Source organism: Pollachius pollachius, assembly GCF_949987615.1.
Source record: "Pollachius pollachius genome assembly, chromosome: 11".
NCBI lineage: Eukaryota > Metazoa > Chordata > Actinopteri > Gadiformes > Gadidae > Pollachius > Pollachius pollachius.
Genome location: NC_136944.1, coordinates 4,214,717 through 4,241,556, shown reverse-complemented (window position 1 = coordinate 4,241,556; position 26,840 = coordinate 4,214,717). Strand labels below are relative to the sequence as shown.

At 51.9% G+C, this 26,840-nt stretch overlaps 1 protein-coding gene across 1 annotated transcript in view; it reads right to left on the bottom strand.

The window, feature by feature from the left end:
- The window catches only part of LOC307082403 (alpha-1,6-mannosylglycoprotein 6-beta-N-acetylglucosaminyltransferase B-like), a 91,772-nt gene that overhangs the window by 5,731 nt on the left and 59,201 nt on the right, over positions 1-26,840 (bottom strand). Inside the window, 5 exon segments of the mRNA XM_079745958.1 lie at positions 7,554-7,670; positions 9,080-9,226; positions 17,696-17,851; positions 22,007-22,137; positions 24,229-24,362. Of these exon segments, the coding sequence (XP_079602084.1) occupies positions 7,554-7,670; positions 9,080-9,226; positions 17,696-17,851; positions 22,007-22,137; positions 24,229-24,362 (685 nt within the window).

Sequence of the window (26,840 nt, the reverse complement as noted above, 5' to 3'; positions counted from 1 at the left end):
AACCCACGGCTGGAATAAGATTGCAGATACCTCCGAACCCCATTAGCCGGCCCTTGAGGTGAGCTGTTCCTTAAGGTGAGCCTTAAGGAGAGCTCTGTCTTAAGGTGAGCTTTGGCCTCATGCTGGTATCTGGTTCAGATATCATAACGAAGCGAGTAGGGGTGAGGAGGCCTGGCTCTCTACAAACACAGAACTTTTTGACCTGAAGCCCACCACTAACCACTGGAAGAAGAAGAAGAAGAAACCGCTGGAAGGAGTGAGTCAGCCCCGCCCCGGTATCACTCCAGCAGAGGGAGGGCTCCTCGGCGAGGCTGTGGCCCGTTTGTCAGCGCAGACGGTTTCATTAGCGTCGTTTAACAAGCCGTCATTACCGCGGCGTCTGTGGAGCGCGGCGGCGTGCAGCGGGGCCCCGGTGTGCCCATGCATCACGGCCGACAGCCAGTGAATGAATCCCATTAAAGCCAGCGGGGCGACTACATCAACGGGACCAACACACACGGGGTTAACCCGGCGATTGATGAGGGGCCGGTCCGCTGATGGCAGACGGGGTCTGTCTGCTTTCCCTGTCTGTACCGGGACGCCCTCGGACTCCCTGCTAACTTTACCCACGAGCATATTTAAACCCAGTGAAGATTAAAACCTACATCGCTGTCTGTCTCCATACAGATGCAGGAGACCATTTCTCCTCCCCAGCTAGTTAATTCAGATACAGGCTATTAATACTTCATAATAATACATAATACGTCATTTATACTTAACGCTCGGATCCATGTGTGTCGTGGTCTTGCCGACAAACGCACAACCACCTGACCGCTCTAAGCACCACACCGACGGCAGAAACAAAGGTCTGTTCTCTGCAGGACGGGAGAACAAGAAGCAGGAATTCCCTCTGAGCGACTCTCTGAGACTTTGCTCCTGATCAGAGTTTCACCCTCTTCATAAATACTGCAGCCCTCGTAGCGTATGGACGTACAGCAGACTGACTCAGAGTACGAGTTAACCTCGCCGTGTCTGAACAAGACAAGTAAAGGACAGGAGTCGACGGAAACATAGTAGACACATCAGACAAGAAACCTCTTGAGATTTAAAGGCATCTGTTGATTCTAAATGGATTTGAAAGAGTACATTTGCCGGTAGTCATTTTCCATTATAGCGGTCTACAGTCTGTTGGTCTTTTAAATACACCTGTTTTAAAGAGATGATAGTGTAACCCCTTCCTGGCGCTGGAAGTGTAATTATTATTTAAGGTTACTATATAAATGTGTTAACGAACAGGATCCTGAATGCTTAGCAGTTGATATTGAATTAGCTAAATCTCCTGTTTACCAATAGATGCTATTAAATGAACTGTCCAGGACAAACAAATAAAGATAGAACAAATATACATTTATTTGTGCTATATCAAAGTCAGTACTCATTCACTAGAAAACCCTTGAACAAAATAACAAACTGCACGTAAAATGGAATTGTATTTTAAACCACAATAACATATGAACACAAATAACATGAACTGATTTGCCTGCGGTGAACCGGTTCGACCTTTTTAAATGTATCTACTACCAAGCGCTTGGGTTTCTAACCGTTGGGGCCCATAAGTTGGTGCACATGGAGAAAACCAATCCTTAGTTGCTTTAAGGAGCAACGACACCCTCCGTCCTCCGTTACTCACGTATCCACAGGAATGAACGAGCAGCACGGCAGAGTCAACGAGCTGAGTCGACAAGCTTGGTTAACAACCAAACGATGAAGGCGAGATGTAAAAAAAATTGGTAATCCAGTGTGCAACGCAGGTCCGGTAGCAGAGTCCCTCCTTGGTTAGCCGCAGCAGCTAACCAACGCCGCCAAAGTCTTTTCCTCTCCGGTGGAGTAGAAAGTCACGAACTTCCAGTGGCACACAACGTTTCTCTGCCAGAGGTTACCCGTGCCAACACTCAATAAAATACTAGTATCAAATACTAAGTATTCAGTCTACAAATATCACTTTTTCGTTAAGCTCCCGCACTTGTTGAACGCATGACCTCCTCGACCTCATGCTCGAGTTCGTGCTTTTTAACAAGCCTGTCTCTGATTGGTTAAGAGTGCAGCAGTACATAAATCGTATTAGCTTACGTTACTTCGCTTAACCACATTGAAAATACCTAACAAGCCACCACAAAACAAAGGAGTAACGGTCATGCAGTTTATTTCTCTTTATTCATAAATTAAATGAAACATACTATTTATTCATTAAACGGTATTTATCCGCATATGAAATAAATAAATTAGTATTCATTTAACTGTCTTTTTGTAGGTCCCTACAATAGACAAGAGAATCAAGGGGAGAATATCGTTGTCTTTCTCATGTTGTTAAGCATGCATTATCATGCAAAAGATTCCCTGTTTCCTAGATTCCTTGTTAAATGTCATTGATAATGCAGTACACTACATAATAGCACAATGTATAAATTATATAGATTAAGTATTGATGACCTGTATCCGAATTCACTGTAAACTCTCTGGATGATAGTGTTGAGGAAGATAAATGGTCTCCTCCACCTGTCTGGAGACAGACAGCCATGTAGATTATAATATTCACTGGGTTCAATTATTTGAAGCCCCCCATCAGGACCAGGCTCAGGGGAGGGGAGGTTGGGGATTAGTGGCTAAACCTCCACCCAGCTTTTACATAACTACCTCCACCAGCAACTCGATCACCACCCTCACCTCCTCCTCCCCCTCCACCTCCTCCTCCTCCTCCTCCTCCTCCTCCTCCTCCACCACCACCTCCTCCTCTGCTTGCAGCCAGGGTTGGTTGTCTACCAGGGGGTGGAGGAGGAGGCGCAGTGGGGCGTATACAGAGTGATGAACGGTGCTCCTCCCGGTGGCCGCTGAGTGTTCCCCCTGATCGCCTCCTCCCTACCGCCCCGCCGCTGGCGCCGCGGTCACACTGCGCACGTCCGTCGACGGATCTCATTGACTCTGCACGGGGCGCTCTCGAAATGCATCATGGGTCCGTCCGTTCTGCCGGCTCCATTGCCGCCGTCAAAAAGTTGAGAAATGCTCAACTTTTCAGCGAAGGATCCGTCGGCCAATCAGATGGCATGACCCATACCTCAGACACGCCCGCCTTCATCCGTCAACGGATGTGTGCAGTTTGAACACGTGAGCCTAAGTGTTGCCCCTGATGATGTTCTCCTGATGGTGTTCCTGATGCTGTTCTTCTGATGTTGTTCCCCCTGATGGTGTTCTCCTGATGGTGTTCTCCTGATGGTGTTCTCCTGATGGTGTCCCTCCTGATGGAGTTCCTGATTGTGTTGCCCCTGATGGTGTTCCCCCTGGTGGTGTTCCTGATGGTGGCCCCCATGGTGGTGTTCCTGATGGTGTTCCCCCTGGTGGTGTTCCTGATGGTGTTCCCCCTGGTGGTGTTCCTGATGGTGTTCCCCCTGGTGTTCCCCCTGAAGGTGTTCCCCCTGATGGTGTTCCTCCTGATGGAGTTCCTGATGGTGTTGCCCCTGATGGTGTTCCTCCTGATGGTGTTCCCCCTGGTGGTGTTCCTGGTGGCGTTCCCCCTGATGGCTCCACACGCTCCCAGCTTAATGAAATGGATCGGGGAACTCATCAGCCATTCACACTGTAAGGTGAGTTCTGGGCACCGTCCCTTTATACAAACACGGGAGGAGGGGGGAGGGAGGGGGGGAGGAAGGGAGGGAGAAAGGTAGGGCGATAATGAGGTCGGAGGGAGAGAGAGGCGGGGAGAGGAGGGAGAGAGAGGCGGGGAGAGGAGGGAGAGAGAGGGGAGAGGAGAGAGAGAGAGGGGGGAGAGGAGGGAGAGAGAGAGGGGAGAGGAGGGAGAGAGAGGGGGGAGAGCGGCGATAGGGAGGGAGGGGGACAGATGGAGGGGAAGAGGGGGAGATGGGAGGGAGGGGGGAGGGAGAGAGGGAGAGGGCGATAAGAGAGGAGAGATAGGGAGAGAGGAGGGGGACCAATCGAGGGGAAGAAGGGGAGATGGGAGGGAGAGGGTAGGGAGGGGAGATGGGATTGAGAGAGGGGGAGGGAGGGGGGAGAGAAGGGAGATAGGGAGGAGGGAGAGAAAGAGGGGAGATATGGAGGGAGGAGGGTGACAGATGAAGGGGAGGAAGGGGAGTTGGGGGAGAGAGAGGGTGAGGTGAGAGAGGGAGAGGGGGAGTGAGGAGATAAAGACAGAGGAGTTGAGCGTTAAGGAGAAGAGAGGTTCAGGGGGAGGTGAAGTTGAGAGTGGAGGGGAGACAGTAGAGAGGTAGGGGGGGAGTGAGGGTGGGGGAGAAAGGGGAGATAGGGAAGACGCTGAGAGGAGGGGGGTGGGGACAGGGAGGTTGGAGGAGATAGAGAGAGAGAGCGGAGAACAAATGTGTCCCCCCTGGCTGATTAGGATTCAGACGTGTGGGTCCGTGGGGGGTGGGGTGGGGGGGAGAGAGGGAGGGAGGGGCAGTGCTGACGCACAGGGGCTTATGCTAATGCAGCGATAAGAGATAAACCAACAGGAACACACCGCGCTGGACTGGTGTGTTTTAGATCTTCATTAGCTGCTTACTTCTTTAAAGTTCAGGGGTGGAGGACGAAAGGTGTTCATGTGAGAACTCTCTGCTTCTGCATTATTAACGTCTGTGTTATGTGCGTATCATCGGGTTGATGTAAGCCACATATGTCGACGTTATCCAAGGGGAAGCTGAATAATGGTCCCCTCTTACAGAGCTGCATGGAGTATTCAGTAGAGTCAACATGCATCCACTAAGCTCTGCTGTGTTCGACCACATTCAGTTCAATGGTGAATGTACTGGTGGATGTACTGATCCGCGCTTTTCTATCCAGTGGCCATTCATGCACACTTTCACACACCGACGGCGGTGTCGACCATGCAAGGCGACAGCCAGCTAGTCGGGCGCAGTAAGGGTGAGGTGTCTTGCCCAGGTACACCCCGAACCAGCAACCTTCTGGTCGCCAGCCACCCCGCTCTACCTCCTGAGCCACATGTCGCAGCGGTGGACCTCCAGACCTCAAACCCCGACCTTAAACCACTATAAACCAAGGACAAGATCTCCCTCTTGAACCAGTGTGAACTGGTGCCTTGAGGGCGATCCCAGTAGACATGATGGGGGCAGCGTTGTAGGACCAGTATCTTTAAGGGGTTCCAAGGAGCACTGCTCACAGGGGGGGGGGGGAGGAGAGGGCCTCTTCGGCTCACACTGCAGTCAGTGTCTTGTTGGTAACTGTGGACGCGTTGCGCATTCCCCTAGTTATGTCCGGTTACGTCTCCATCTCTCTCTCCCTGTCTCTGCCCCTCTCTCTCTGGCTCTTTCTCTCTCGCTTCTACTTTGTCTTTCTAATCCTAATCACATTCTTTTTCTCCATCTCTCTCTCCATCCTCTCTCTCTACCACTCTCTCTCTCTCTTCATCTCTCTCCTTCTCTGCCTCTCTTTCTCTTTCTGTCTCTCAACATTAACGCTTCGTCTCTCTCTCTCTGATTTCCCTGATATTTCCCTCCCCATCTCTACCTTATCTCCCCCTCAATATTCCCTCCCGTTCTTTCTGCTCTCTCCTTACATCACCCTCCCCCTTCTTCATCATCTCTTCCGTATCTCCCCTCCTCTTCTTTTTCTTCTCTCCTCTTTCTTCCTCCGTCCACTTTCTCCCTCCCTCCCCCTCTTCCTCATCCCTCCCTCTCTTCCTCATCCATCTCCCTCTTCCCACGCCCTCTCTCTCTCCCCCTCCCCCCCCCTCCCATATGTTGATCTACTGTTTATCTATTCTCCGTCAACAACATTTCTCCTCCCTCAGCAGTAAACACAGCCTCGGATTAGCACACCTGCACGCAATGCCCCCGCACACACACACACACACACACACACACACACACACACACCGAGCGCACACACAACACACACACACATACACGCACTGTAGCACAAACAGACCGCACTAACACACGCAGGGCCTCGCTTTACACACAAACAGACACATCGTACACAAACACACACACCACACCAACACATCAGGCTCACACACACCGCCCACCCGCCCTACCACACACCGCACCCACACACAGCGCTGGCCAGCGGCTGCGTAGAGCCGCTCTCCGCTGACAGATTGAGAACAGCCTGATAGATTAGCACTATCCTCCCTCCGTACCTGTAGTGTCAGAGCGGGGGGAGGGTGGGGCGCCAGCCCGGCCCAGGTGTTGAAGAGTTGAGCTGGGATCGGCTACCTCCTCTCCCCTCCTCCTCTCCCCTTCATCCTCCTCTCCTCTCCTCTCTCCTCTCTCCTCTTCCTTCTCTCCTATCCTCCTCTTTTCTCTCTCCTCTCCTCTCTCCTCTCCTCTCCTCTCCTCTCCTCTCCTCTCCTCTCCTGTCCTCTCCTCTCTCTCCACTCTTCGACTCTGTCTCACAAGCAATTAGCGCAGGGGCAGGAGGAAGAGGCAGGCACTAGCTAAGCACTTTCTCGGGGCTGGTGTCAGAAGCTGTGATTGAAAGCTCTATTAAGGAGAACAGGGGCCCGGTAGGTAGGCCGACGCCGGCCCCGGAGCCACGGGGAGGAGAGTACGGTGATATTAAACAAAGCAGAGCCATTCATAACAGCTGCGCCCGACCACGTTGATGTTCATGCGCCACTAAAGAGACGACAAATATGAATGAGGAAGAGGTTCTCGTGAGGTTCAGAGAAAGCTACGTCGTGTGTCTAGGAGTTGGGTTAAGTTTTGGGCGTCAATTCGCCATGCCCACAGCTGCTATCGGGATCAATAGATTGATGGATTTGATCAATGAAAGGTAAACAGACCTGAGCCATTACCGTGAAGGTGATTTACATGTTCCAGATGATGATGATGAATATCAGTGGTTAATGAATCCAGCACGTTTCACTAAGCACAGAGGGCTACCTGGGGAAAGCTCAGTACCAGACTCTAAGTTTATGATTTAATTACCTATTTATTTATATATTTATTATAACTGTTCCATACTATCATATAACAAGCGCATGATTCATTAAGGAGCAGATGGGGTTGGGGAGCATCCAGCTGACGCCTACAGTTCACAGCAGACATCAGGGATCGATCACAGATCCCAGATCAGTTGGGGATCCTTGGATTAGTCCGGTGTCCGAGGGGTTGTTCTCTTCCTAACCCTAACCCTCGTCAAGAGAGAGAGAGAGAGAGAGAGAGAGGAGTAAGAGAGAGATGGGAGAGAGAGAGGGAGCGGGAGGGAAGAGAGAGAGGAAGAGGGATAGAGAGAGGGAAAGGGAGAGAGAGAGTAGTAAGAGGGAGTGGGAGAGAAGAGAGCGAGAGGAAGAGGGAGAGAGAGGGAGAAAGGGAGAGAGAAAGAAAAAGGGAGAGAGAGGGAGAGAAGAGAGAGAGGAAGAGGTAGAGAGAGAGAAAGGGAGAGAGAAAGGGAGAGAAGAGAGAGAGGGAGAGGGAAGAGAGAGAGGAAGAGAAGAGAGGGAAGAGACTAAACCAATTTTATTCTAGGGGTAACTTAGTAAACCTGGTTAGTATCAGAGGGGTTGAATGCTGAAAGAGGGGTAGCTCTGAACCGAGGGAACGTACGTTGGTGTTCATGATCTGACGCACGGCACGGTCGAACTCCAGGGAGTCGTTGAAGTCCACGGTGACGACGTGAGGCGGGCCGATGTACTGCTCCACATAGGGGTGCTGAGAGGAGACCTGGGGGGGGGGGGGGGGGGAGAGAGAGAGAGAGAGAGAGAGAGAGAGAGAGTGAGTGAGAGTGAGAGAGAGAGAGTGTGAGAGAGAGAGAGCAGAGCATGGAAGATCACCTTCTAATCAATATATATATTAATCAATTAGCCCTTTTACTGGCTGAAGGAGCATGAGAACGACAATTGACTGATTGATTGCGAGTGATAGAGAGAGTGAGTCTCTAGCCTGTGTATGTCTGTGTGAGGGTGTGTGTATGTTTGAGCGTGTGTGTGCGTGTGTGTGTGGGTTTCAATGTCCTTGTGTGTGTGTGTGTGTCTGTTTGAGTGTGTGTGTGCGTGTGTGTTTGTGTGTGGGTTTCAATGTGCGTGCGTGTGTGCGTGTGTCTGTTTGAGCGCGTGTGTTTATGTGTGCGTGTCAGTGTGCGTGTGTGTGTCGATGTTTGAGCTTGTGCGTGCGTGCGTGTGTTGTTAAAGTTCCTCTGATTGGAAGAACTTCTTTAATTGGAAGCAGACACATCTGGAGGAAGATGTTTCTGTATCCACGATGACGTGTGTGACTGCGTGACTGCCTGTCGTCGGCTCCTGACAAAACGACATGTTTCTTCACGACTCAAGCTGTTAGCTTTAAATCTTGATGTGTTTCAAAGTTTGGTCGTCAATAAAGTGTAACAATGTTTGACAGTTGCCAGTTAATTTACTTTTCCTTGGGGATTAATAAAAGAGTATCTTAAATTCTGATTGGATTTGAGGAAAAAAAACTAAAATGAATGAACCTCTCCTGCCCTTGCTGTATTCACCTCAACTCCCCTCACATTATCCCACATCACCTCCGCTCACCTCCTCTCATCTCATATCTCTCCTTCATCGCACCTCCACACATTTTTTCACATCACCTCCGCTCACGTCATTCCACATCACCTCCACTCAACTTCTATTCACCTTATCTTACCTCCTTAAGTTATCCAACATCACCTCCCCTCCCCTCACCTCCTCTAACCTCCTCTCACCTCCCCTCCCCTCCCCTCACCTCCTCTCACCTCCCCTCCCCTTCCCTCCCCTCACCTCCTCTCACTTCCCCTCCCCTCACCTCCTCTTACCTCCTCTCACCTCCCCTCCCTCCTCTCACCTCCCCTCCCCTCACCTCCTCTCACCTCCTCTCACCTCCCCTCCCCTCCCCTCACCTCCTCTCACCTCCCCTCCCCTTCCCTCCCCTCACCTCCTCTCACTTCCCCTCCCCTCACCTCCTCTTACCTCCTCTCACCTCCCCTCCCTCCTCTCACCTCCCCTCCCCTCACCTCCTCTCCCCTCCCCTCCCCTCACCTCCCCTCCCCTCCCCTCACCTCCTCTCACCTCCCCTCCCCTCACCTCCCCTCCCCTCCCCTCACCTCCTCTCCCCTCCCCTCCTCTCAACCGTACCTGTCTGGATGTGGGCTTCCCTCTGAAGAAGGCGTGGTTGAGGGAGCTGTGGGAGGGGCTAAACTTGGGCTGCAGGAAGACGCAGCCATTGGCTATGGCCTCCAGAGGGGCAGGGCCTTCGTAGGGGAAGCCCAATCCGATGAAGAGCTTGGTTTGAGACAAAGAAGAAGACAGAGTTAGGATTAAGACAAATGGAGCAATATCTTACCCAATAACTTTTCCTCCTCCAAAACAACCTCCTAAGAGCTGAATATCTTTAGCCTGACAATAAAAGTCAAGTTTATTATATTTGTATAACTCTACCATCTTAAAGGGCTTCAGAGACCCTAATTATACAACAGCCCATTAACCTTAGCCCTCGGAAGGGCTCCGACCCGAGGGAAGGTGCTTAGAACGGTCATAGCATGGCTAGCAGAGTAAAGCTGGTCTGACTGAATGACCGAAGCCCTGCCACCACTATCAGGGAGGAGGTTTTGGGTTCCGAGTCTGCCGTCTGATTCAGACTCTAGATCATTTACATTTATATTTTGGGGATTTTGCTGACGCTTTTGTTATGTCTGAAATCATGCAGTTTGTTTTCATAATGTGTCCTGTTGGACTCTGTAGGTAATGCACTGCTATTGACAGGTTACTGTGTCTTTAAGGTTTTCAGCAGTGTTATACGGCAAGGTCGTAAAATGTAAGTTGTGCGTCAGTTCAGTAAACGCAACGAACGAAGCAACACGTTGTGGTCATTGACTCCTACACAAACACAATATTTGGCGAACGAGGATGGCTGAACTCGCCTTGCCGCCTCCTCCACCTTTCCTACCGGTTCCCGGCGACCCAGCTGTTCCCTGGGATCGGTGGCTGCGGTCATTTGAGGATTATCTGCTGGCGTTGGGACACACGGACCTAGCGGAGGCCCGGAAGTGTGCGCTCCTACGCCATTGTCTCGGGCAGGAGGGACAGCGAGTCTTCGCCACGCTCACCTTATTGGACGATAAGTACGCCACAGCTACGGCCGCTTTGAAGGCGCACTTCAGCTCCGGGAGAAGCTGGCGGATGTACCGTTTCGAGTTTCGTCAGAGGACCCAAAAGCCGGGTGAGACCGTTGCCCACTTCGTGTCAGCTTTACGTGAGCTGGCTAGGCTTTGTGACTTTGGGGCTTTGGAGGATGGACTTGTAGTTGACCAGTTAATAGAGAAAACGTCATGCAACCAACTGAGGGAGAGACTTTTATTAGAGCCAGACTCCATGACACTAGCAGATGCTGTAGTGATTGGAAAACAGTTGGAAACGGCCCTAGCGGAGGCGCGCAAGTTCGGCCACGCAGTGCACGACCCGATGACGTCATCACCGCCGTCAGTTCATCATACAGAGACTGCAGGGCCAAACGACGGGGTGAGTGACAGTTTGGATGTACAGAGAGTGGATAGGGGGCCCAGGGAGAGTGGGGCCAAGAGCTGTAGCAACTGTGGCTCTTCTCAACATGCTGCCAGAAATCAATCATGCCCTGCTCGGGGAAAACGTTGCCGCAACTGCAGCAGATTGAACCATTTTGCACGCTGCTGTCGCTCTTCCCCTGCTTCCCATGATACTGCTGCTGTCCCCATAAACACTGTTCAGACCTCACAGCCTGCCTTCAAACATTGCACATGCCGTGTGGGCACAGCTCTAATCCCGCTCCTCGTGGACACAGGAGCCAAAGTGTCAATCCTGAACGAATGCACATATGACCGCTTCTTCAGTCAGGTGCCTCTGGAAGCAGCAGTTAAACCCCTGTTGGGCTACGGCCGTTCTCCCATCTCCACTCTAGGCGTGGCTTGCCTTCCCGTCAGATATGGGCGACAATGTGCGCCGAACACCAAGTTCTGCATCACCCGGAGGGGAGCCAACATTATGGGCCTAGACTTGTTCCTTGCCCTGGGTTTTGCTGTGCGTGATGCTAGAGGCCAGCATGTCCTGCAGGTCGCCACCTCCTGGCCTGACCGCTACCCACAACTGTTCAACGGGCTGGGCCGCATGACAGGATTTGTACACCAGCCTACGGTTGACCAGTCAGTCCGCCCTGTCATCCAGCCTCTACGGCGCATTCCTCTGGCTCTCCGTGACGCAGTGGAGGCCGAGCTGCAGCGCCTGGTGGGGGCAGACGTCGTCGAGCCTGTCGACGCCTCGCCATGGGTGTCAAACCTGGTGATAGCTAAGAAAAAGGGGGGCGGACTGCGACTCTGTGTGGACCTCACAGACGTGAACAAAGCCATCATCCCCGACAAGTACCCCCTGCCTACGGCTGAGGAACTCACTAGCCATTTCTACGGCTCCACTGTCTTCAGTAAGATGGACCTACGAAATGGCTACCGGCAGGTTCCTCTGGCACGACCCAGCATGGACCTTACAGCGTTTGTCACGCACATGGGGTCTTCAGATTCAAACGCATGGCATTTGGACTCTCATCAGCCCCGAGCTGCTTTCAGAAGATAATGTCACTCATACTGGCCGGTATCCAGGGTGTGTCCATCTACCTGGATGACGTGGTCGTGCATGCACCCTCCACCACACTGCATGATGCTCGCCTGGTGCAAGTCTTTCAGCGTTTCGAACAGCATGGGGTCACACTGAACGCTGAAAAGTGCATGTTCGGGGTTGAGGAAGTTGAGTTCCTGGACTTCAGGCTCTCGAAGGAGGGCATCACCCCGATTATGTCCCACACTGAAGCCATTCTGTCCCTCCCAGACCCGCAGTCACCATCCCAGCTGTCTTCCTTCCTGGGGATGGCCGCCTACTATCTCAGGTTCATGCCACACTTCTCTGATTCAACAGCTCCCTTGCGCCGGCTGCTCAGGAAGGAGGCTGCGTGGGACTGGACCCCGGCCTGCCATGAAGCCGTGCGCGTCATCAAACAGCGGCTCACGTCCCCGCCTACACTGACCCATTTCAGCCTGACTGCTCCCACCTTGGTCACCTGTGACGCATCCGGGGTGGCGCTGGGCGCTGTCCTCTCCCAGACTCAAGACGGGGTGGAACGCCCGGTAGCTTTCGCCTCACGAGCACTTACTCCAGTGGAGCAGAAGTATTGGGTGGGGGAGAGGGAGGCTCTGGCCTGCCTGTGGGCTTGCGAACGCTGGCATGTTTATTTATACGGGAGGGCTTTCACCATTCGCACAGACCACCAAGCGCTGACGGCACTGCTGGCGACCCAAGGCTCGGGGCACAGGCCTATGAGACTGCTAAGGTGGGCTGACAGGCTGAACCAGTACTACTTCAGCCTGAAGTTTGTTCCTGGGCGGGCCAACACGGTGGCCGACCTCCTGTCCAGGGCTGTGTCGGTGACGAAGGAGATGGGTGGGGTGTCATCAGACCCAGAGAGCGATGAAGACGGCGTGGTTGAGGGAGCTGTGGGAGGGGCTAAACTTGGGCTGCAGGAAGACGCAGCCATTGGCTATGGCCTCCAGAGGGGCAGGGCCTTCGTAGGGGAAGCCCAATCCGATGAAGAGCTTGGTTTGAGACAAAGAAGAAGACAGAGTTAGGTTAGGATTAAGACAAATGGAGCAATATCTTACCCAATAACTTTTCCTCCTCCAAAACAACCTCCTAAGAGCTGAATATCTTTAGCCTGACAATAAAAGTCAAGTTTATTATATTTGTATAACTCTACCATCTTAAAGGGCTTCAGAGACCCTAATTATACAACAGCCCATTAACCTTAGCCCTCGGAAGGGCTCCGACCCGAGGGAAGGTGCTTAGAACGGTCATAGCATGGCTAGCAGAGTAAAGCTGGTCTGACTGAATGACCGAAGCCCTGCCACCACTATCAGGGAGGAGGTTTTGGGTTCCGAGTCTGCCGTCTGATTCAGACTCTAGATCATTTACATTTATATTTTGGGGATTTTGCTGACGCTTTTGTTATGTCTGAAATCATGCAGTTTGTTTTCATAATGTGTCCTGTTGGACTCTGTAGGTAATGCACTGCTATTGACAGGTTACTGTGTCTTTAAGGTTTTCAGCAGTGTTATACGGCAAGGTCGTAAAATGTAAGTTGTGCGTCAGTTCAGTAAACGCAACGAACGAAGCAACACGTTGTGGTCATTGACTCCTACACAAACACAATATTTGGCGAACGAGGATGGCTGAACTCGCCTTGCCGCCTCCTCCACCTTTCCTACCGGTTCCCGGCGACCCAGCTGTTCCCTGGGATCGGTGGCTGCGGTCATTTGAGGATTATCTGCTGGCGTTGGGACACACGGACCTAGCGGAGGCCCGGAAGTGTGCGCTCCTACGCCATTGTCTCGGGCAGGAGGGACAGCGAGTCTTCGCCACGCTCACCTTATTGGACGATAAGTACGCCACAGCTACGGCCGCTTTGAAGGCGCACTTCAGCTCCGGGAGAAGCTGGCGGATGTACCGTTTCGAGTTTCGTCAGAGGACCCAAAAGCCGGGTGAGACCGTTGCCCACTTCGTGTCAGCTTTACGTGAGCTGGCTAGGCTTTGTGACTTTGGGGCTTTGGAGGATGGACTTGTAGTTGACCAGTTAATAGAGAAAACGTCATGCAACCAACTGAGGGAGAGACTTTTATTAGAGCCAGACTCCATGACACTAGCAGATGCTGTAGTGATTGGAAAACAGTTGGAAACGGCCCTAGCGGAGGCGCGCAAGTTCGGCCACGCAGTGCACGACCCGATGACGTCATCACCGCCGTCAGTTCATCATACAGAGACTGCAGGGCCAAACGACGGGGTGAGTGACAGTTTGGATGTACAGAGAGTGGATAGGGGGCCCAGGGAGAGTGGGGCCAAGAGCTGTAGCAACTGTGGCTCTTCTCAACATGCTGCCAGAAATCAATCATGCCCTGCTCGGGGAAAACGTTGCCGCAACTGCAGCAGATTGAACCATTTTGCACGCTGCTGTCGCTCTTCCCCTGCTTCCCATGATACTGCTGCTGTCCCCATAAACACTGTTCAGACCTCACAGCCTGCCTTCAAACATTGCACATGCCGTGTGGGCACAGCTCTAATCCCGCTCCTCGTGGACACAGGAGCCAAAGTGTCAATCCTGAACGAATGCACATATGACCGCTTCTTCAGTCAGGTGCCTCTGGAAGCAGCAGTTAAACCCCTGTTGGGCTACGGCCGTTCTCCCATCTCCACTCTAGGCGTGGCTTGCCTTCCCGTCAGATATGGGCGACAATGTGCGCCGAACACCAAGTTCTGCATCACCCGGAGGGGAGCCAACATTATGGGCCTAGACTTGTTCCTTGCCCTGGGTTTTGCTGTGCGTGATGCTAGAGGCCAGCATGTCCTGCAGGTCGCCACCTCCTGGCCTGACCGCTACCCACAACTGTTCAACGGGCTGGGCCGCATGACAGGATTTGTACACCAGCCTACGGTTGACCAGTCAGTCCGCCCTGTCATCCAGCCTCTACGGCGCATTCCTCTGGCTCTCCGTGACGCAGTGGAGGCCGAGCTGCAGCGCCTGGTGGGGGCAGACGTCGTCGAGCCTGTCGACGCCTCGCCATGGGTGTCAAACCTGGTGATAGCTAAGAAAAAGGGGGGCGGACTGCGACTCTGTGTGGACCTCACAGACGTGAACAAAGCCATCATCCCCGACAAGTACCCCCTGCCTACGGCTGAGGAACTCACTAGCCATTTCTACGGCTCCACTGTCTTCAGTAAGATGGACCTACGAAATGGCTACCGGCAGGTTCCTCTGGCACGACCCAGCATGGACTTTACAGCGTTTGTCACGCACATGGGGTCTTCAGATTCAAACGCATGGCATTTAGACTCTCATCAGCCCCGAGCTGCTTTCAGAAGATAATGTCACTCATACTGGCCGGTATCCAGGGTGTGTCCATCTACCTGGATGACGTGGTCGTGCATGCACCCTCCACCACACTGCATGATGCTCGCCTGGTGCAAGTCTTTCAGCGTTTCGAACAGCATGGGGTCACACTGAACGCTGAAAAGTGCATGTTCGGGGTTGAGGAAGTTGAGTTCCTGGACTTCAGGCTCTCGAAGGAGGGCATCACCCCGATTATGTCCCACACTGAAGCCATTCTGTCCCTCCCAGACCCGCAGTCACCATCCCAGCTGTCTTCCTTCCTGGGGATGGCCGCCTACTATCTCAGGTTCATGCCACACTTCTCTGATTCAACAGCTCCCTTGCGCCGGCTGCTCAGGAAGGAGGCTGCGTGGGACTGGACCCCGGCCTGCCATGAAGCCGTGCGCGTCATCAAACAGCGGCTCACGTCCCCGCCTACACTGACCCATTTCAGCCTGACTGCTCCCACCTTGGTCACCTGTGACGCATCCGGGGTGGCGCTGGGCGCTGTCCTCTCCCAGACTCAAGACGGGGTGGAACGCCCGGTAGCTTTCGCCTCACGAGCACTTACTCCAGTGGAGCAGAAGTATTGGGTGGGGGAGAGGGAGGCTCTGGCCTGCCTGTGGGCTTGCGAACGCTGGCATGTTTATTTATACGGGAGGGCTTTCACCATTCGCACAGACCACCAAGCGCTGACGGCACTGCTGGCGACCCAAGGCTCGGGGCACAGGCCTATGAGACTGCTAAGGTGGGCTGACAGGCTGAACCAGTACTACTTCAGCCTGAAGTTTGTTCCTGGGCGGGCCAACACGGTGGCCGACCTCCTGTCCAGGGCTGTGTCGGTGACGAAGGAGATGGGTGGGGTGTCATCAGACCCAGAGAGCGATGAAGACTGGGTCCACATCCTGCACGGGCCCCTCAGCTCAGCAGTCACCCTGGCGGAGCTGCAGCAGGCCTCAGCTGCTGATGAGGCCCTCACGATTCTCCGCACCTACGTCCGGGACGGCTGGCCTGCCAAAGTGGATGATAGGCTGCTTCCCTACTACCGCTTCGGCAACGAGCTCTCCTGCTGGGGGGCTGTGTGCCTAGCTCGCCGTCACCGTGCGGTCATTCCAGAGACTCTCAGGTCCAGAGTACTACACATGGCGCATGAGGGGCACCTTGGGGTGGTCAAGGTAAAGCAGCGCTGCCGGGATACAGTTTGGTGGCCCCACATAGACTCTGACGTTGAGGAGCTGGTGCGTAACTGCGCCTGCTGCCTTCTGAGTGGGAAAACAGGCCAGCCCGCCACAGCCCCTCTTACCCCAACCCCTTGGCCGTCTTCACCCTGGGAACATATCCAGGTCGACACTTTTGCGGTGAACTTCACGGGGCGCCTGCTCATGCCCGTTACCTGCTGGTGGTGCACGATCTTCATTCGAAATGGCCAGAGGTTTTCCAGTTGAGCTCCATCACCGTGCACTCCATCGTCGACCGCCTGGACAACCTGTTTGGGCGCTGGGGCCTCCCGGGTGTGGTCACAACAGATAACGGGCCCCAATTCACATCAGCAGAGTTCGCAGAGTTTCTCACGCTGCGGTCCATCAAGCACATCAGGACGGCAGTGTATCACCCAGAGAGTAATGGAGGGGTGGAAAGACTGAATAGGACTCTCAAAAATGGTATTCGAGCCTGTCTGGAGGAAGGGAAGACCTTCAGCAACGCTCTCAACCAAACTCTCCTGACCATCCGGGCATCCAAACATTCCACCACTGGAGTGTCACCTGCATTGCTAATGATTGGACGTGAACTAAAGCAACCACTGGACTGCTTGAGAGCTGAGCCACCTCCTGCACGTGGGAGCCCAGGGCTCCAGAAAGCCAGAGCTCAGGTGAACCATTCGCAGGCTCGGATGAAAGAGAAGTACGATGCCACACGTAGGGTGCAGACCCCCTCACTTTCAGCAGGGGATTGGGTCAGGAGCAAACGCCTCCACCGCCAAAATGAGCTGCAGTCATACTGGTCAGAGCCTCTGCGGGTGACTAAGCAGCTGGGGCCGGCCACTTACAGACTGGAGAACGGGACTCGTTGGCACTCAAACCGCCTGCACAGAGTTGCAAGCCCCACTGTACCGGCCTCACATCTGTCGCCGGCAGCTCTAGGTTGGCAGCCCCGGCCAGGAGCTAATCGGGTGGCAGGGGACCCACCAGCGCCACACGACGCAGCTTCAGGGCCAGCACGCCCTCAGAGAATGAGGGCCCCCCCTGTCTGGCATGGGGACTATGTGACAGGGTGACATTGACATTGGGGGGGGGTGCGAGGTGAATGTTATGTTTCTGTTCCCTGGGGGGTGGGGGGAAAATGTTATGTCTGAAAACATGCAGTTTGTTTTCATAATGTGTCCTGTTGGACTCTGTAGGTAATGCACTGCTATTGACAGGTTACTGTGTCTTTAAGGTTTTCAGCAGTGTTATACGGCAAGGTCGTAAAATGTAAGTTGTGCCTCAGTTCAGTAAACGCAACGAACGAAGCAACACGTTGTGGTCATTGACTCCTACACGAACACAATAGCTTTTATCCAAAGTGACTTGCAACCATTCATGCACACATTCACACACCAACGGCGGAATCAACCCCCGCAGGGCAACAGCCAGCTGGTCAGGGTGAGGCGCCTCGCTCAGGGACACCTCGACACTCGGCTAGGAGGAGCCGGGATCGACCTCGCAACCATCAGGTTACCAGCCGACCCGCCCTCCTTCCTGAGCTACTGCCCAGTAGAACAGTAGCTCCAGTAGGAACCCAGAGTATGTTGTGTAAGGGTGCGGGAGGCCTCTCACCTTGGCCCTCCTCAGCAGCAGCTGCAGCTCCTGCTGGGGCAGCAGGCCGTGGTTCTTCACGAAGGCGGGCACCTCGGGGGGGCGCTGCATCTCAAAGTACACCGTCCCGTGGACCTCCATGTAGCGGTGGAGCACGCTCAGGAAGCTCTCCCTGCCCTGCGGGGGACACCAGGGCTCAGACATCTCCGAACCAGACACACAGGCTGGTTAAGAGATGTTTGTGGATCTAAACATGGCGGCCGCTCTTTAGGTCAGATCTTTGTAACGCAGTCTCAGTGAGACTTCAGGATGCATCGATGAAATGGTATGTTACTGATATTCTTAAGTCTTAAGTCTTAAGTCTAATATGAAGTCTTACGCACTTATTTTATGTTGCATGACCAGGTACTTAAAGTACGCACTTATTGTATGTTGTACGTCCTGCTACTTAAATAGTACCTAGCATTGTGTAGCGTCTTATCCTAGCTGTCTCTGTTGTATACGGGGAATGGGTTAACCCTGTGATTGTTAGTGCTTGGCACTTGTTTCTATGAACATCCTCACCGTACCGACAGCGTTATATTGTTTCTCCTTCTTCTGAGAAATGTGCTTATTTTAAGTCGCTTTGGATAAAAGCATCTGCTAAGCATCTGACCTAAATGCAAATGTAAATGAAGATGCTTTAAACAAGATGACTAAAAAAGATGACTACTACCACAGTGAACTGATACAGGTCATTAAGGGAACTAGGGAATCGAACCCAGACCCTTTGAGCTGGGAGTCAAACACCACAGACTGCCCCACAATCACATCCCATGTATTCATCGAGCAGATGCTTTTAACCCAAGTCACTTACAAGTGAGGTTGAGAATACTCAAAGTAGAATAGAAGTTAGTTTGAAGAACAAAACCGGGCACATTTGGGCAGAGTAGCCACAGGAAACAAAGGTTGAGTACAGAGAGCGAAACATAAGGCGCCCATAGGGGAATATCAATATGCATGATTTTTACTTTCCACACAAAGTTTGCTTCACAGACGTCAGTTTTAAATGAGCCAAATGTCCTGGGTCCTATTTTAGACAAATCTTTGAAATGTACTCAGCAAAAATGTATTGAAGCAGACACTTTGTAATTATTCAGGATGTGTGTCTTTGTTATTATATATTCTATTATGAAGATTGATCAAAAGTGACTCAAAAGGCCCAACGTGAATTCAGCCTCGTCAGAAAATTTTGTCTCAGAGTTAACTCCCTAAATCCCCCGGTTTTGAAAATGCAACGTGTCATGGCGCGTTATTCATGTAATCCAGTCTGCTTTTATAGTTACAATAATGGACAGGACTCGTTGAAACCAGCCCTCTCTCTGTTGCCCCAAGGCCATAAGCACTACAGCGAAGTAAGGGAAGGTTAGGGCTATGCTAGGCTATGCTAGGCTACGCTATACTGGGCCCAACACTGCTAATGAGAAGGAGCATAGCCTGACCAAATAAGCTGGGAAGGCTATACTATGGTACACTAGGCTACACCGGGGCCAGCAACACTAATGAGAATGAGCTAAGCCTGATCAAATGAGCTGTGGAGGCTATGCTAGGCTACGTTAGGCTACCCCGGGCCCAGCAGCACTAATGAGAAGGAACTAAGTCTGATTGAATGAGCCGTGGAGGCCAATGTTAGAAATTGCAGGAAACGAAAAATGTAAACTCTAGGGCTAATTGCTAACGCACAGCCAGCAAAATATTGTTTTACAAGCTCATCAGTGGCAGTGGTGTGTGTGTAAGTGTGTGTGTGTGTGTGTGTGTGTGTGTGTGTGTGTGTATTTCTGTGTGTGTGTGTGTGCGTGTCTGTTTGTGTGTGCGTGTCATTGTGTGTGTGTGTGTGTGTGTGTCTGTCTGTGTGTGGGCATGTCTGTGTCTGTCTGTGTGTGGGTGTGAATGTCATTGTGTGTGGGTGTGTGTGTGTGTGTGTGTCCTTGTGTGTTTGTGTGTGTGTGTGTTTGTGTGTGTGTTAGTGTTCGTGTGTTTGCGTGTGTCTGTCTGTGTGTCTGTCTGTCTGTGTGTGTGTGTTAGTGTGTGCCTGCGTGCGTGGGTGCATGCTTGTGTGTAAGTGTGTGCGTCTGTGCGTGTGTGGGAGAGATAAATGAAGAGAATACTAAAAGAGTCATCATCTCTTTGTCTGCCTCCATCTCTCTTCTTCGCTTCGTGCTTTGATCTCAGTGTCTTGTAAGTGTCAACAACAATCATTTAAATATTCTCTTCTGCTCCTTACATTTAAATAAATCCTTTAATGTTAAAACTGGGACTCAAAACATAGGACGGTGGATATTCTTGAAAGTAGTATGTGAAGCGATAAGTAGTAGTTTTAGTAGTCATAGTTAGCAATATGATTTGAAGTTTCGGCAGTATGGGAATGTTTGTGTAAAAACTGTATTACAGTAAATGAAGCTGCATTATATTAATTTATTTAAGTCTGGCTGCTATCAGAGGCTTTCTGGCACTGGGCTATGAAATATTTAGTAAATCATCAAGATATAAATGTTTCATAAATGTTCCAAGCAGGAGAGCTGCAGTCTGTTTTCGGTCCAAGGCTACAGAAGATCTTTACCGCCTGACAATTCCAGATTTACACACTTTCCATTGCCAAGAGTTATTAGGGAGAAAATACAAACACACACACACACACACACACACACACACACACACACACACACACACACACACACACACACACACACACACACACACACACAAACCCACACACCTTGCTGAGGGAACTAGTTGTAGCAGTCGTGAACGGAAGGCTTGTCCATCCAAGATGTTCCAAAATTACATTTAGCTTCCGTAACGTATCCATAAACATTGCATATGTTGTCTCTTCCAGATGTCAAACTATTTGAGGATTTCCGGTAAAGGTTGGGGACCACAAGGTGATGGTCTTTCGCTCCATGACTTGGTTGAAGTACCCGGAATTATTGTCAGGTTCATGAGGACACTAGCGTAACAACTCGGTTCCTCACTGAACAAAACCTCACAGGCACGGACCCTGAGATCCCTCGGCGAGGCAACACCCCTGATAACACGCACCCAGGACCCTTGGGGCCCACAGGACCCCTGGCCCCCCCAGGACCCCTGGGGCCAACAGGACCCCTGGCCCCAGGACCTCTGGGCCCCCTAGGACCCCTGGCCCCCACAGGACCCCTGGGGCCCCAAGGGTATGGAGACTCTGTCTCGGGTGGGTAGGAACCGTCGTTGCAACAATAATCGCTTTGATTGGATATTCCAGAATTATTTTTATTTGAATGAAACTCACAATACAGTCATATAATAATGATTAATAATGACAATTATCAAAGGGAACTAAGTGAAATAAGTAGACTCCTACCTCTGATACTGTGTGCGTGGGTTCAGAATGTACCGTAAAATATTTATCGTGTTCAATCATGCGCAATAGCACGATAAATTATGCACATCGATGTATGTTAAATCACAGACATGTAGAGGCGCTTTTATTCTTTATGGGAATTGAATGTCGGCAGATTAATGTTCGTGAGACGTCGGAGAGTTATGTCACGTGATAACAACTGACAAAAAACGGTTCACTTACTCCGAGCTGTGTGGAGCCATCACAGGTGCATTGTGAGATAGCGCATTAATCAGGAATGTATGAGCGGACGATGGGAGTACATAGAAGAAGGGAACAGGGGAGAGAGAGAGAGAGAGCGAGAGAGAGGGAGGGGGGAGAGAGAGAGAGAGAGGCGAGAGACCAAGGGGAGAGGGAGAGAGGGAACAAGGGGAAAGAGAGGAAGGGATAGAAAGAGAGAGAGGGAGGGAACTAGGAGAGTGCGAGAGAGAGAGAGAGAGAGAGAGAGAGAGAGGGAAACAGGAGAGAGGGAGAGGGAGTGAAGGGAAGCGAGAGAGAGAATATGTAATATTAGTTGTTTGTTTCTGTTTATCCCCAAAGTCGTGTAAGTATTCTCAAACCTATACCTGGAACGAAAAAGTTATAAAAAGAAGCCCTGTTGCTGGCGGAGTGTGAACCCCCCCCCCTCCAGATGAGCGGAGCATACCGTTAGCGAGCCATCACTCAACACCTCAAACACCTCCACCCACCGGAGAGCAGGTGGAGGGACACCCCTGTGTGTTTCTGTGTGTGTGTGTGTGTGTGTGTACCTTCCACATGCTGGCCTCCTTCCCGTACGTGTGTGTGTGTTTGTATCTGTGTGTGTGTGTGTGTGTCTCTGTGTGTGCGTGTGTATGTGTCTGTGTGTGTGTGTGTGCGTGTGTGCGTGTGTGCGTGTGTGCGTGTGTGCGTGTGTGTGTGTGTGTGTGTGTGTGTACCTTCCACATGCTGGCCTCCTTCCCGTACACCAGGGCCATCCTGTCCGCCTTGTTCCTCTGGATGACCCGCCTCTCCGTCTCGTTCAGCTCCTCCGCCACGAAGCCCATGAACGAGTTATCAGGGGTGTGCGCTGCGAGGACACACACAAACACACACACACACACACACACACATACACAGGCAGAAGCTCACACACACACACAAACACGCACACAAGCGCACACACACACACAAACACACACACACAGAAACAGAAATACACACACACACACAGAAACAGCAACACACACACACACACACATAGAAACACACACACACACACACACACACACACACAGAAACCGATGCAAACATACACACATAGAGACACACAAAGACCCTGACACACACACACACACACACACACACACACCGCAGCGGCGTGAGACGTCGATCAATAACCTTTGAGCTATCACGTGTAATGCGCGATCAATAGTGACCACCTGACCGGAGCGATCATTATTACATCGTTTGTCCGCGTTTCCGTTGTTCTTCCTTAATCAGGGATTAGGTCAGAAATGAACTAATTACACTGGAATCGATAAACAATCAACCAATCAGAAAGGTCATACAGCCGGGTGAAGAGATGATGCGTTTGGTGTGAAACACAGTCTGGTTTCACCATGCGAACGCTGGCCATAATCACTCGGTAAATGGTAAACGGACTGCATCTATACACGCTTTTCTAACCAGTGGCCACTCAATGCACTTTTTAATACTGCTTAACATCACCCATTCATGCACACATTCACACACCGACGGCGGAGTCAACCACGCAGGGCGACAGCCAGCTCGTTGGGAGCAGTTAGCGTGAGGCGTCTCGCTCAGGGACACCTCGACACTCGGTTAGGAGGAGCCGGGGTTCGAATGAGCGACCTTCCGGTTACCAGGCAACCCGCTCTACCTCCTGAGCCACATGTCACCCCAGCATGGCCATGAATCACATTGAACTGGGACCTCACTCATCGTTATAGTTTACGGCTCGTTTTTCAAGCGTATCTTTAAAGCGGCACGCGCTCTACCGCAATAAAACACAACACTGCTTCACGAGCGCGTTGTTAAAACCACGCGGCCCGCACCCTCAACCCCCCCTTTCCTCCGGAGCGACGCTATTGGTCCGGGAGCAAGGCGGCGGCGACACCCTTATCCCAGCGGAGAGCCGAGTGTGACGGTTCGGCTTTAAAACACAAAGCGATTAAGTGTTAGCGTGGGGGGCGTGTGTTGGGGAGAGGGGGGGGGGGGGGGGGGGGGAACGTGTGTTGGGGCTTCTCTCCCCGGACGGGCTCCAGATGGGGGGGGACTCGGGCGAGGGCTAGGGCTGCTGACAGGTCCTCAATCATCATTATCTCCAGGGCCCGGCCCGCCATCCCCTAATAACGGCGGCGGCGGGCTCACACCGCCAGGCAGAGCTACGCCCACAGCTGAGACACAACGCCGTACACATTGGTGTGTCCTGAAACGCATCGCGTGTGACGCAGCACAACTGGTTTTGGGGGCTTTAATGACGTGCGTGGCCATGCTGCGTGGCTGAGCCGCCCAAATACAGTATATAGAGACCCGTCCATGCGTTCCTCCAGCTCTCGCCGAGCCCCTCCGCAGCTCAAAGCCTCGCGTGATTGGTCAGTATCGTAGCTTACACACAATGCAACCAAACACAAGCTAGGTTAGCGGTAGTCTTCCGCGGAGAGGGTAATGATGTGCTGCTGTTTGGTGAGCGTGTACAGCGCTGAAGAGTCTAACGGTTGCTTTAGCGCTACAGCAGTGGCTTGGAAAGAAAGAAAGGAATCTAGCGGCAGGAGGTCAAACCAACACAACCATCAGTGTACTGTCTGCGTCTCAGAGCAGCTACGCAGGATGCTAGCACCCTGCGGCGCGTTAGCGCACTAGCTGCTGATTGCGGGACGTGTTTAATCATAAGAGCGTCGGAGGAGGGGGGGCTACGGTACTGTAAAGGCAACGAGCGGAAACACAGCTGGAAGTTTGTGTGTGTGTGTGTTAGATTTGTGCGTGTGTGTGTGTGTGCGTGTGTGCGTGCATGCGTGTGTGTGATTATACGCAAGGGCACTGTGGTGATGTACAAGGATGTGTAAAAATATATATATGAAATAAGACGATAAGGACATTATTGTTGCTACCACTTCCACATGGTGCAGACGTTTGACAATAAAACTCCTCCACCTACGGAACATGGTCATGAACTGCTTGCAGTTGAGGTTCCAGTAGCCCCAGTTGGTGCGGTACCCGTTGAGCGTGGCGTACTCCTCGTGGTTGTAGGGCGGCTCCGTGCCAAACGTGTCAATCACCCGGATGTGGCACCTGCCAGAGGGCGACACAATAAAAGCGCAGCCCGGTATGACTTTTAGTATTTTTTCGACTTTTTGTATTTTTAATCATTTCTAAGGGACCCAAGGACATACAATTACAGGTTTGAAATAAAACAAGGAGACAACACGCAAGGAAGAAACGATATACAATGACTACAAATCACTTGGGATATGCAGTCAGTGATTTCAGACGCAGTCATCAAAGAGCAGGTAGGGTTAACAGTCATCACAGAGCAGAGGTGCGTTCAGAATTGGCGAACATTGGCGAACGTTCGCGGCGAGCATGTTGACTTTAAACAATACAATTTTAACGATTTTTAGACAACGTTCACGTTCTTTTTAAACTGCAAAACAAACAAATGGCGACAAGAAAGGCCATTGTATTAGCTGCAGCCTCCATGATAATTGACGAGTTTTCAGAAGAAGGTCTATGAGTTGTCGATCTCCAAGAAAGTATACTGCAGACAAGGAATTCTGACGATTCAAGAATAGAGGGCTACGTCACCGAAGTTGTGCCCACTTACTGCGATGTCACGTTCAGATCACATTTTCATCTTAGTATAGTTTAGGGTAATCTCCATCTGGGAGAACATATCTTGCAGTCCGTGATCCAGGTCTGCTTGCGGAGAACGACCTCTTCTGACAGTTTGCCTATGTTCGCAAACGTTTGAAGACATCGGCACGCTTAACAGAACATGTTAAGCATGTTGGCGAGCGTTCGCCTACGTTTGCGACTTAGATAGCACTTCTGGTATGGTAATTAACAGTCAGAGCAGGTAGGGGAGGTCTACAGGCAGACTGTAGACATTTGGATTCAAACCCAGAACCTTTCAGATGGTAGTCCAATACTCTAGCACCTACATTATACTGCCCCAAAATAAAAGAGATTGGCTTGTTATGATGAATGGCGTGAGAAAGTCCTGAGACAATAAAAGCGTTCTCGGCAATGACATTTGAGAACTACTTTTATTTTCTCAATTGATAAATCGTTCGAGTGACGGAAATGAACAAGAGGTAAATCAACCGACATCTAAACTCGATGACAACAACAAAAACCTTTGATTCTGCTCGGCAACGCAGAGAATCACCTCGGGCAGAACTAAAGCACCATGGGAGAAAAAGACAGACCCAGCAAACAAATTCATGTTTTAAAGATTCCCGTCACATCGGGGGAATGGGGATGAGTTACGAGGGTCATCTGCAGCTAACAGTGGTCCCCACTTCTCTCTCTGCTTCTGTGTTCTCTCACTCTCTATTTTTTATTTCTATTTTTTGCGCTCCTCGATAGTGAAGACGTCAGCCGTGATGGATGACCCCCTTCCCCGGCCCCGACTCCTGCCCAGCCTGGGCTTAACGTGCTGGGCTGAGGTGGAGGTGGAGGGGGTGGATGTGTTGGAGGTGGAGGTGGGGGTGGAGGTGGTGGAGGTGGAGGTGTAGGGAAACCCTTAAATCACGGTCTCTTTAGACTGCCTCCTGGGGACAGATCGGGGGGCCGGGGCCGGGAGAAAAGCCCTCTCCTGTAATCCCGTTAGCCCCCCAGACCCGCGATGATCTCTCCCCAAAAATATATTGAAGGGAAAATAGAAAAACACTTTCAAAGTGTACGTGTCAGTGTGTATGAGTGCGTGTGTGTGTTTGTGTCTTGTGTGTGTGTGCATGAATATGAGTGTGTATGTGTGTGCCAACTTGAGTTCAGAAGTGTTTGTGTTTGTGTGTGTGTGTGTGTGTGCATGTGTGTGTGTGTGTGTGTGTGTGTGCGTCGCGTGCGTCTGTGTGTTTCTGTGTTTACAGTCAAACATGTGAGTGTGTGTACGGCCTGTAAATGAGCATGTGCTTAAGTGTGTTCCTGTGAGTATGAAGACAAAGTCTGTGTGTAGTCGTACATGTACTTGTTTGTGTGTATGTGAGGGTGTACGATTGTGTGTGTGTGTGTGAGTGTGTGTGTGTGTGTGTGTGTGTGTGTGTGTCTATACAGAGGCGTGTGTGTGCGTTCATGTCAGTATTTCTCAGTGTGTGCATCGTCTTCCTCCCCGAGTCTGCTTGACTCGGCGGAGAACGTTGTGAATTATTCACCCGCCCTCTGAAGAGGTTTGCGTCCACACGAGCCACGGACCAATCAGAGGCCTCGGGTTTATCAGCGTCCGCACGCAAGGACATGATGCATCGCTTTGTCTCCCTGTCCCGGGCGAGAGACAGAGAAAGAGAGGGAGGTAGGGCGAGAGAGAGAGCAGGGAGTGGGAGCAGAGATAGAGAGAGAGGGCGAGAGAGAGGTAGATAGGGCGAGGGAGGGGCGAGAGAGAGGTAGATAGGGCGAGGGAGGGGCGAGAGAGAGGGAGGTAGGACGAGAGAGGGCAAGAGAGAGGGAGAGTGAGGGAGGGGGCGGGAGAGAGGGCAGGGAGAGAGGGAGATGGGCGAGAGCGAGGGAGTGCAGAGAGGGAGGGCGAGGGAGGGGGCTAGAGAGAGGGCGAGG